The sequence below is a fragment of the Elephantulus edwardii genome, unplaced genomic scaffold (assembly GCF_000299155.1).
Source record: "Elephantulus edwardii isolate Elephantulus edwardi_28Jun2011 unplaced genomic scaffold, EleEdw1.0 scaffold00283, whole genome shotgun sequence".
NCBI classification, from domain to species: Eukaryota; Metazoa; Chordata; class Mammalia; order Macroscelidea; family Macroscelididae; genus Elephantulus; species Elephantulus edwardii.
In genome coordinates, this window is record NW_006400033.1 from 2,043,783 (window position 1) to 2,056,069 (window position 12,287).

General features: G+C 43.9%; 1 protein-coding gene across 1 annotated transcript in view; it reads right to left on the reverse strand.

Annotated features, from left to right (window-relative positions):
• Positions 1 to 1,963: 1,963 nt before the first annotated feature.
• The window catches only part of LOC102872536 (trans-Golgi network integral membrane protein 2-like), an 11,688-nt gene continuing 1,364 nt past the window's right edge, over positions 1,964 to 12,287 (reverse strand). The window contains 4 exon segments of the mRNA XM_006900396.1: positions 1,964 to 2,029; positions 2,060 to 2,077; positions 4,278 to 4,361; positions 11,728 to 12,278. Of these exon segments, the coding sequence (XP_006900458.1) occupies positions 1,964 to 2,029; positions 2,060 to 2,077; positions 4,278 to 4,361; positions 11,728 to 12,278 (719 nt within the window).

The following is a 12,287-nucleotide window of genomic DNA, read 5'->3' on the forward strand; positions in this document are numbered from 1 at the left end:
GGAAGCTGTCTTTGAGACCCGTCTCCCCCCAAGGTAGGAAATGGGAAGGGCCCAGGAATCAGGGCACATTGTAAGAGAATCTTTATATGAATGCTCAACAGTGTTCAAAACTATCACATAAGGCTAAGTTTTGACAAGCCATTAGATCTAGTGATCTGGTAACTAGTAACCTATGAGAAAACTGTTAGTAGAAAGTTGGCATCAATTGAAGTTTGTAAAGGTTAAGAAGAGAAAGGTATGAAAATGGAAGCAACATTTTCTGGTGTTTTAACTACACAAGAAGAGTGAGGGTGGAAGAAATCTAAGCACATATGAGAACAAACTGCTAGAATAGTCACATGTAGAGAACAAAGGAGAAGGCGGGGTGAGTGGGAAAAGGGAAGAAAAATGGGAAATAAAACCACCAAGGTCTTAGGCAGTGTTCAAAGATTCTGGTAGAAAACTCAGCAAGGAGGAATCTATAGTAAGATTGGAGTACAAACAGAATAGCACAAATAAGGTTACTTTCCAAGAAAGAAAATTTCATCTCACAGGCATGGGCTTTTATAGGCAAGGAGAGAGACACAAGGACAGAAGACAGTCCTCCTTCAGCCTGGACTCCTCAACAGCACTCATTACATTTCCTCCGTTCCAGTCCGTGCACTTTCCTGAGATTAGGCCCTCTATTTGGATTTCTCCCTTGCTGAAACCTCTCTTTGGGTTTTCTCTGTTGCAGGGCAAGATTTAAACAGGCTTAAAGGGAACTTTCAAAAAGTGTGACATATTAACTTTAGACCCAAGCGGAAGCCCACTGAGTTTCTTAAATGACCCCTGATGTGATGAAGTTTTTACTAATTATCCTCAGCATTTTATATCAGATAAGACAGTCTGATGATGGTAAAATGGTTAGGAAATTTGTTCATTTCAGTTGACAAAGGTAATGGAGTTTCTGGGAAACCTGTTCTATAAATGGGAACTCTGGTGGTGTAGTTTGTAGGAGCTGCACTTCTAACTCAAAGGTGTCATTTCCCTGATGGTTCATACCCACCAATAGCTCAGTGAGAAAAGACGGGACATCTTCTACCATGTGACTTACAACCTCAGAAAGCCAGTGGAGGGTCAGCTCTGAGTCTGCAGACAAGAACTGCACTTTCTAAGTGCTCTTTAAAGAGAATGCAGACCAAAACCCAAACCCTCCTACACTTGTTTTCTTGCAGGACACATAAGCCTGTCCCATGGAGTATGGTTACAAATATGGAAGAACTCACTGATGTTTCAGTAATCACAACCACACTTTATAATCTGCAGTGGGCACAGGGACACTATGGCTTTATGCCCAGAAACCCCAAGGTCGGTATTATGTTCAGTACAACCAAATGGAAGTTGACTTTTTGTCTTAAACTAGAAAAAATGTGAAGTACTTGTACTACACAAGTTGCATTTTCAGACAGTTAAGCACATTTTTGATTTGCCATTTGAAAAGAATTATGTGTTCAAATATGCCCTTTGTCTGTCAGCATTTTCTGTCTTCTATGTCTTTGGAAGGGCACAGCTCTTGAATAAGAGTTACTGGTCAGAAAGGACTGGAACCTGCAGGGTTTACTCTATACTGGCAAAGGGAAATAGCTGCAAGTGCAATGGTGGTGTCAACGGGCAACAATTATTAACAGAGCTCATCCCTAAAATCACCTGATTGGGGATGGGGTCTCTCTGATTTGGTCACAGCCAAGTTTGCTCATTCTCCATCCATTCACGCTCATAAAGGGTGAGGGTAAAGCACAAGTAAAGAGAACATACGCGTACAACGTCACCAAAGTGCAGGTGCAAAAAAACCCAAGTCATTCCCCTGATTCTGCCCACCCAGACTTGCCACCATATCCCAGAGGAAGAGGTGTCTCTTGAGGTCACAGTACTTTTCTCTTCATTTTTCTTGATTTTACAAACAAATCAGCAGGGAGGACAAAGTTCCCAAGTGGGGAAAAAGTCAAATCTGAAATGAAAGCAACATAATTCATTGGTGACGTCCATCTTTTTCCAGAAGAATATATACCTTAATCCTTTAATATGGAGGAGAAGAAATATTCAGAATTAAGATAAACTGTTCCACTATCAAACAACAATTGTAAAATAAAAGCATCTAGGATTATTTTGAAAGTCTGTTTAAAGTAGCTGCTGAGGCTGCTTATATACAATCACTTCCCTCATGGGATGTGATTCCTGGTGTGGTGGTCCTGGTTTCATGAGACATCCCACTTAACTGACCTAGTAACATGTCTAGCACTTCTGATCTACCTCCTAGGTCATTGTATAGTGCCAGGGGACTAACAGAGTGGCCATTCAAGGCAGAAGTGGTTTCTATTTACCTCGGGCAACAGAGGAAGGAGAGTCAGGAGTAGGAGGAAATGGAATGTGTGGCTAATTGCCACTATGAACAGGTGACTACTGTACCATGAGCATTGAACAACTGATAGTGTTGAGCTCCCAGTACTCAAGTGTGATCTAAGGTTCCATAGAAGAATCACAATCAAAAGGGGAGGAAATGCAGAACAGAGTTAATTCCCATTGTTCCTGGAGTTACGGAAGAGGGGAGTGAACTCCTAAAATTATTGCTTGAGATAATGTCGAAAGTCCTGAGCCAATCTTTATGAAATGAAACATATCCTCTGAAGTCTTCTTAAACAGTAACAATAATTTAGCTAGTAAAAAAGGGTCGGCCTTGAATATTACATTAAGAGTTATTTATATGGGATCAAAGTGACAATGGCAACTTAAAACCCAAGACAGGAACCTTAGGGGACAGTAAACGCATGTTAATAAAGGAATAATTCAGAAGAGGAGGGTGTGGATGACTGCACAATTCAATAAATGTAATCATCATCACTGTTGTACACGGAGAAGCTGCTCAATGGGTGTATGTCTGCTACGTGTAGTCCAAATAACAAAAAATTAAAGACAAAAAGTCAAGTCTCAAAACACATGCTAGAAAAAGATGTACTGAAGGAGGCAACAGGGGAAGTCTGTGCTTCATACCATCTCTCCTGTATGTATTTTTTTAGTTACAACAGATTGTATTAAAGAGAAAAAAAAATTCCTTAAATTAATGAAGAAAAATACAAGAGCAGGACCAACTGTGATCTGATTCATGGGTCCAGTTAGCCAAGATGTTCTGAGCTAAGTGGCCATTTCTGCAGCTCCTACAAGTCTATTCTGTCCCCTGCAGAAAGTGCGGGGTGATCCTTCCCAGATTGGTGCTGTCTTTGCCTATGTGTGGACAGCAGTTTCCAGGGACACGCTCACAGAGCCTGCTGCTGCAGGGTGGAGGAAGGCCTCTTCTTTCTGGCAGAGGCCATGGGTTATGGGACTCGGGAAACTGACAGGTCTGATGGGGTTGGGTCTTCACCCAGGGCTGGTCAGGGACCTGGAGGCCTGTGCGTGCACCTCATTTGCTACAGGTGGTTCCAGCAGTACTTGTTATCACATGGCAATGTAGAAATGGAGCCTCAGTCTACAGTCAGACCTAGTCAATCAGAATCATTTTCACAAAGAAACTCCAGATGATCTGCATGCCTGTTATCATCTGCGACACGCTGCAGTCAGGCAGAGAGCAGGTTGTTGAGCAGGTTCAGTGTTGGTTGATATGGTGAAAGTACAACAGATCCAAGTATTTTTAAATTGGGGTGAAGTGGAACAACAACTAGAAGAGGGAAAATCAAGAGTTGAAATTCTGGAAGGGGAGACTCAGAGGAGGTGCTATGACTCAGTGAGTCCTTTCAGGACCCGAAACATGAAACAACTACCGTCGGGAGTGGAGAGCAGGCACAGCTATGGTGTGGTGAGATGCCGGCCAGTACTGAGACACAACGGTGACAGACCCAGCTTGTCAAGGTTGTGTCACATGCATGCTGCTCTTGTTTTCTAAGAGGAAATTTTTCCTGTTTCAAGTATTGTTCTAGTTCACTCAAGTTTTAAAAATCTGTGTTCATTTAGGCTTTGCTTTGTCAGCCATGAATGAACCAAGAACTGGCTGAAAACCCTGGTAAAAACCAAAGGACTTGGAATTCAGACAGTTAAATTTGCCAAGCTCCAGCAGGTACTCGGATTCTGAGCTTCAGTTTCTTTATCAGTGAAGGGAGGTAGCTGTTGTACGTGTGCTCTAAGATGACTCTTCACCTTAACATTATAGACATACATGTAGGAACATCTACTTTATGGCGTACAAAGGGCTGGGGTATGGCAGCAGCACCCCGGAATCACCTGCTGCTGAGGTGCTCTGTCACTTAACATCCCTCCCCGCTTACCTTCTGGTCCAGACGTTGGTAGTCACTGGCCTTTGGCCGCCGAGTGACTTTGGATCGTTTTCCTTCCAAGACAAAAGCAATAATCTGGGGAAAGGAAGAACAAAAATTTCTATAGTATGGATTGAGGCTCAATATCAAGAAAACAAAGACTGTTACCACTGGGCTGATGGCAGCATCAGGATGGATGATGAAGAGATAGAGATTGTTCCCAGTTTTAGTTTGCTTGGCTCCACAGTCAACACTCTTGGCACCAGCAGCCAGGAAATTAAAAGACATATTGTCATGGGAAAGTCTGCTGTTAGAGACCTCTTTAAAGTGTTTAAGAGCAATGATGTCAGTCTGGAGATGAAGGTACGCCTGAGACATGCCATGGTCTTTGCAATCACTTGCTATGTATCAGAGAGCTGGACAGTAACTAGGGATGATAGAAGGAGAATTGATGCCTTTGAGCTGTGGTGCTGGAGATGAGTATTGAACTGCTAAGAAAACGAACAGGTTTGTCCTGGAGAGGGTGAAGCCAGACTGCTCCTTGGAGGCAAAGATTCTGAAGCTTCATCTGACATATTTTGGACATGTTGCAAGGAGGGACCAGTCTTTGGAGAGGGACGTCATGCTTGGGAGGGTGGAGGGACAGCACAGGAGAGAAAGACCCTCAATGAGATGGACTGATTCAGTGACTAGGGTAATGGGAGTAGGTGTGTCAGAGACAGTGAGATTGGCACAGGATAGGGCAGGGTTTAGGGGTGTTGTACATAGGGTCTCTATGATTCATGGGTGACTTGATGGTATATAACAGCAACAAATATTGTACAACACACTATTTAAGGAAACTTAACACATTGATACCTATGCACTGGGGTGACATCCCATAACAGGTCTTTCAGAAGCAAGCAGCATGGGGAGCCACCTGGAGGGAAAGAGGTTAAGAGATCCTTCTGTCTAGGTGTTGTCCTTCTGAGAACTCTAAGGGGGAAAGCAGCCTGAGACCTGAAGAGTATAGAGCTATATCTTACCTGTGGTTGTCAGGTGCTGTCAAGTAGAGTACAATGCATAGTGAAACTATGAACAGGTCTGAATTCTTCTCTACCCTATTCCTTCCTCACCATCTCTGATATACTTGAGCACATTGTTATAGTTACTGTGTCAACCCACCTCTCTGAGGGTCTTCCTGTTTTTTTCACTGACCCTTCACTTTTCCCAACATATGTCCTGGACCCTCTGAACCTCCTGCCCTAAGTTTGTGAGATGAAGTTTTGCCCTTGTAGGGTTCTATGAAGTGCTTACAAGCAGGAGGTCACTTTAAAGACTAAGGTGTGCCTGACCTATGCCATGGTATTTTCAATTGATTCCTATGAACATGAATGTTGGACATCAAATAAAAAAGATCAAAGAATCAATGATGACTGGTGTTAAGGGTTTACTGTTCAAAATAGCTTCCTTTTCCATTAACTTACTTTGCCATGTGGCTGGGCTATTAGGTGCCATCAAGTTAAGTATGACCCAATGCCACAAGGGTTACCCATGGTGGACAGGTGTTAGTAGAGCTCCCAGATTAATAAAGACGAGGAAGCAAGATTGTCCATCCACTTCTTAAATAACAGGCCTCTGAACACCCAATGTGGATGGGCAGGAATTTGCAAATCGGGTCTGTTAACCTATCCACAAAGGGACTGGCTAGTCTCACCATTAAACTGAGTGGATCCAGCAGCAGGATTATAAAGTCTCACCATCGTCAAAGGAGACATAGGCATAGGCATGCACTGGGCCACCTTCAGGACCAGAGATTCTAGCACCAGCTAGACTTACAGCAGCAGCAGCCAAAGCAGACGACCAGAGACCGGACATGAAAGCTGACCTTGGGACTGTTACTTTCCACAGAACCAGAGGAAGAGCCTATGTCATGTTTATTGTAGGACTGGGGGAGGGACAGGGAAAGCCATAACTGACAGGACTGAGCGGGAAAGCCATAACTGACAGGACTGAGAGGTTTGTTGTTAAGTGCTATCAAGTACATCCCACAGCAACTCTATGAACAACAGATGTGAACCCTGTCCTATTCTGTGTGATCCTCACACCTTCTGACATGCAAGAGCCCACTGAGCAGTCACCACGTCAATCCACCTGGTCGAGGGTCTTCCTCTCTCCTGACGACCATCCACCTTTCTGAGTATCATGTTCCTCTCCAAGAATAGCCTTTCCTAGCAACATTCCCAAAATATATGTGAAGTGAAGCCTCATCATCTTTGCTTCCAAAGAGCACTCTGGCAGCACCTTTCTAAGATACATATATTTGTTCTTTCAGAAGTCCGTGGGATGCTCAGTGCTTTTCTCTAACACCATAGCTCAAAGGCATCAATTCTTGCGTCATCCTTATTCACTGAACAGTTCTCAGATGCACAGCAAGTGGTTGGAAAGACCTAGGCCTGACATTATTACTCAATAATGTGGATAGGTCCCCTAACTGTAGACTTTCCCACTGCACTACATCTCCTGATTTCCTGACTCCTAGTACCAAGTATGTCCTGATTTCCTGACAGCTAGTGCCAAGCATGTTAACTGTGAATCCACTGTTGCAATCCATTTTGAAGGCTGTACTCTTTGATCCTCTGCCAAGGAGAACTTCAAGTCCTCTTCACTTTCAGCAAACAAGGTTGTGTCATCAGCATAATGCAGGTTATTGATGAGTCTCCCTCCAGTCCTGATGCCACATTCCTCTTCACAGAGGCTAGCTTCTTGAATAATTTGCTCAGTATACGGACTGAATAGTTATGCAGACAGAATACAAACCTGACACACTCCCTTCCTAATTTTAAACCATGTAGTGTTCTCCTGCTCTGTCTGCACAACAGCCCCCTGCTCTAGATAGAGAGCTCTGTAGCACTAATCTAAAGCCACAAGGCTGAAGGCTGAGGTACCTGTGAGTACATTTCAAAATCTGTTCTGACTGTATTCTGCTATTAACCTGAATTATAGCCTTTTGACTTCCCCAATATGGTACTGTGAGCTACCACATCAGATTCTAGACCCAGTAAAGTAGTAAGATTGGTACCGGAATGAGTAGAAAGAGGGGCGGGAACAAGGGGAACACGTCTGAGCTCCTAGAAATTGATCCTGTTTTGTTGATGGGGATAGCTCCCCTTTGTGAAGTTGGTCAAGGTCAAATATGGCCGCCACCACGGCCCTTTTTCTTTTTATAGATGCTCTTGAACTGTAGTGTTGGCAAAGAATAGTGAATATACCATGCACTGCCAAAAGAACAAACAAATCTTAGAAGAAATGCAGGTAGAATCCTCCTTACAGGAAAGCATAGTGAGATTTCTTCTTATGTACTTTAAGAACCTTGTCAGGAAGGATCAGTCCTTGGAGAAGAACATAATGATTAAAAATGTGGGTGAGAGAAGGAGAGGAAGGCCCTCAACAAGATGGACACGGTGCCTCTTGTATAACATTTTGGTACAGAAGACACTGGGACAGTGGTACTGGATTGGGCAAGGTTCCCCTGTGCTGCACAGAGAGCTGAGGAGACTTGACAATAACTGATGACAGGGCTCAAACACACCAAAAGTTATGGAGATGGTACAGACCCTAGCAACTGAGTTCCTTATACTCAAGATAACCATTAGCCAGGGTGACTCAATGGCAACTAATAACAGCAGAAACTGAAAAACCATAAATACATGGCTGCTGAGTTGGAACTGGCTCACAGCTGACCTGCCAGTGGAGTTCGGAAGCTGAGAATGGTGTGGGAGGGAAATTCCCATCCTTCTCTAGGCTGTGATCTTTACGAAGGCAGACTGTCAGGCTTCCCAATGAGTAGGTTTGAATGCCAAACTTTCTGCACCACTCAGGGGTCTCTGAATAACACACATCACTAATATACCATTACACCTCACCAGCTAAGCTGTGTGTGGAGTCACATCATCACAGAGCAGCTGCCATAGTCCACAGTCCATTAAGTTAACAGCCCAACTCCCTGTGGACTGTGCCACCAGAGCCCAGGTGCAACGTCAAAGGCTATGTAGAGAGACAGCTACCTTAAGTAGCTAAAATCTCACTGTGGACTATTTTTAAAGCAATTAACTTGTTGCCATCAAGTCTGAACCAAATAAAAATCTTGGTACTGGTTGAATCCGAGCACACAAGCCACAGCTTTTTATGATGTAAATAACGAGGAAGTACCACAAAGACTATTGTTAGTTCATTTATGAGGAGCCTAGTGGTATGGTGCATAATGGCTAACTGAAAGGTTAGCATTTCAAATCTATCAGTGGTTCTTCAGAAGAAAGAGGGGTGTTTTATCCAATAAAGATTTAGTCTTGGAAAGCCAGTGGTTTCCAACACAGTCATCTTGGCTTACCAGCTTCTTGTTGAGTACTGCTGAGTTGGAACCAACTCATAGCTGCCCCTGCAGTGGGGTTTTGGAAGCAGTAAATCATCCAGATTGCTTATCTTTCTCCCAGAGCAGCTGGTGGATCAGAACCCTGCTTTGCTTGGCAGTGTGGCTCCCGTCCATTAGGCAATGAGAGCTCTCTACTTGACATCAATAGGTCTGAACTGATAGGCAAAGAAGGCTGCTGTAGCCAGTGGCTGTTTGTCTGATTCACTCATAAGCTTTCAAAGGGGCTGAACCAATTGATGACCAATTCCTCCTCCACAGAGCTCTGGAGGCTGTTTTCAAGCAAGGATAGCTTTGTTAAAAATTATTTCATATTTGAAACATATACAGTGTAAAGGTTAACTTTATATCTCGATTTGGGGAGGCTGTCATTCCCAGAATTGTGTGGTGGTAGCTGCCATTTCTGTGATCTAATTATTCCCCTTTGTGACTATTGTGTAAATCATATAATTAGCCTTCATTTCATGTGTGGTGAGTGCTAACTTCTTTATGTTAGCAGAGTACAATTAGAGTAGGGTGTATCCTGAGTCTCAGCCTCAAAAGAGGGCACGACAAGGCAAAGTCCTACTCATGACAAGCCCCTTTTCTGACGGACAATCAGTGTCATGTCCACATGACGCCCCAGCCAGGCTCTCTCTTACTCTGGATCCTGCATCTAGCTTGTTACAATCTGACCTCCAGGTTTGGGGACTGGAGCTTGCAGACTGTCAACTGTGGGACTTAGCAGTTTCCACATCCCTGGGAGCCAGCAGCCTGCCATCTGACCTAATGCCAATGGAATGTGCCAGCCTCTGAGGCAACAGCCTATCGCCTGTCATCTGCCCCCAGATTTTAATTTTGTCTGTATATCATGTGAGCTGTCATTTCTCTAAAGCAGCTAGTTTCTAGAGAACTCTTTTATCCTACACTTTTTTTTCTTCCATGACTGCACTATTGACTTTCCCACCCTCACTGAACTAAAGTTTCTCTCTATGTTCAACACTGGATCAGTAGACTCTGTGTAAGCAAGGCAGCTTTCACTCCCTTACTCTTTATAGGTATAGACTGACTGTCATTAAGAAGTATTCTTCGGAGAACATGTTTGAGAGACCCTTTCTACGAAGATGGCGCCGAAAGCGAAGAAGGAAGCCCCTGCCCCTCCCAAAACTGAAGCCAAAGCAAAGGCATTGAAGGCCAAGAAGGCAGTCCTGAAGGGCGTCCACAGCCAAAAAAAAAAAAGAAGATCCGCACGTCACCCACATTCCCACGGCCTAAGACGCTGAGACTCCAACGGCAGCCAAAATACCCCCGGAAGAGTGTTCCCAGGAGAAACAATCTTGACCACTATGCCATCATCAAATTTCCCCTGACCACTGAGTCAGCTATGAAGAAGATAGAAGATAACAACACACTTGTGTTCATTGTGGATGTCAAGGCCAATAAGCACCAAATTAAACAAGCTGTAAAGAAGCTCTATGACATTGATGTGGCTAAGGTCAACACTTTGATTAGGCCTGATGGAGAGAAGAAGGCCTATGTTCGACTTGCTCCTGATTATGATGCTTTGGATGTTGCCAACAAAATTGGGATCATCTAAACTGAGTCCAGCGGGCTAATTCTAAATGTAATAAATTTTTCTCACCATAAAAAAAAAAAGAAGTATTCTTCAATTTTAACCAGGGAATAAATACTATCTTCTAAATTCTTAACTCAATGGGAAATACAATGCTTAGTCATTTAAGTGGTTCCTATGGGACTTTCTCCACTTTTCACACCAAATCCTGCTAAAGATGTGTTATCTGTGCAATTTCTAGGCTTTCCAACCTTACATACATGAAAATGGAAATGTCTACTGTGAACGCCAAAGACAACTGAAACCTTTCTATCACTGCAGATGGAGGACTGATGCTTTGGAAAGCTGGAAATGATATACCCATTTTAAGGGCACACTGGAAACATGGGCTGTAAGTACTTGCCATGTGTTGAACTGAATCTTCCCAAAACATAAGCGGGGAGCTCTCGGGGCCTAGCCTGCACTAACTCAAAGGAAGCACTTTCCGAAGTTTGAACCCAACAGCGGTTCCATGGGAGAAGGATGGACAATCTCCTCTAGTGCAATTTGGTCTCCAAAATCCCACATGTCGTGAGTCAATGACAACTTGATGGTAATGAGTTTTAGTTTTTAATATATGTATGATACAATGCAGGGAGCTCTGGTGACCTAGTAGGTAAAGTGAACTGTGCTATCAACCCAAAGGTATGTGGTTCAAATCCACCAGCTGTTCTGAAAGAGAAAAATGGGTAATATCCTCCTCTGTGATTTATAGCTGCTGAAAACACACTAAAGGGTCAGCTGAATTGGTTCCTACTAATGGCGCACAATTATTACAACAACAACAACAACTATATAATGTGGAATCTGATCTTCCATGATCTGATAAAGCAAATAGTTGTAAAAGGATTAAGGGTGGATGGAAATACTCCTTACTCCTGTCACTGTAAGGGAATTTTCATATAGTATTGCCTGGAACATAAAAGGGGAGGAAAATGAGCTGAGAAATAAATTCCAGGAGCAGAGTGCACCCTTTACCTTGACACAGGAAAGCCCAAGACAAATGGGGATCTCCAAGGAATGATAATCCAACTGATGCTGAGGGCAACAGAGGGCCTTCCTCTGGAAACAAGAGAAGCACCCCAGACAACTAGCCGACACCCTGAATTTGGACTTCTAGCTTCCTAAATTGTAACAGAATAAACCTGTTTGTTAATGTCATCCTGTGGATCTATTACAGCAGCAGTAGATAACTATGACGGTGAATAAACAGTCATATATCCAGGTCTGCTGAGCTATACGGTAAGCATCTTGAGGAGGCACTTAATGCAAAAGCAGGGGACAATGAGAGGGTACAGGTGACACAGTGGAGTGATGAACCTAGCAAGATCTAAGGAAAAATGCAAGCTTGCCTTAAGATCCCCAGTGCTCAGATGCCAATGAATGATGGACAGCAGGCTATAGACCAAGATTTCAGAGTAGAAGGAAACCACAGTTCCTCCTTAAGATGACCTTTGTCTTACCTTTCGCTTGTTGTGATAGGTTACATAGAGGACAGCGACCAGAATGGCAGCGGTCACCAGGTAGGCAAAGAAGTGGCTGCTCTCCGCATTGCCAGTTCCAGTATTATCTTTTAAAAAGTCATCCTTTTCATTGTCAAGCAAATCCAAAGGGAGACCTTTTCCATTCTCACTGGAGGCATGGCCCGCCATCCCTTCTTTGGGTGAAGCCTCCTCTTTAGGCTCTTCCTCATCTCCCTCAATCTGCATGGGCTCCTCATCTTCCACAGGTTCTGAAGCCTTGCCATCTCCTTCCTGCTGTGGAGAGGCAGGATCCAAGTCTGTGGACTCTTTCTCACCAGGTTCTGCTCCCGTTTTATGAAGTGGATCTTTCTCGGATGATGCAATCACCCCAGGCTCAGGGAGTTGCTCCTTACTGGAGGGTCTTTCTGGGGTTTTCTGTTCCGAATTGGACGTGCCAGGGGTCTGTCCTGGGGTCTCTTTTTCCGAATTGGACGTGTCATGGGTCTGTCCTGGGGTCTCTTTTTCCGAATCGGACGTGTCATGGGTCTGTCCTGGGGTCT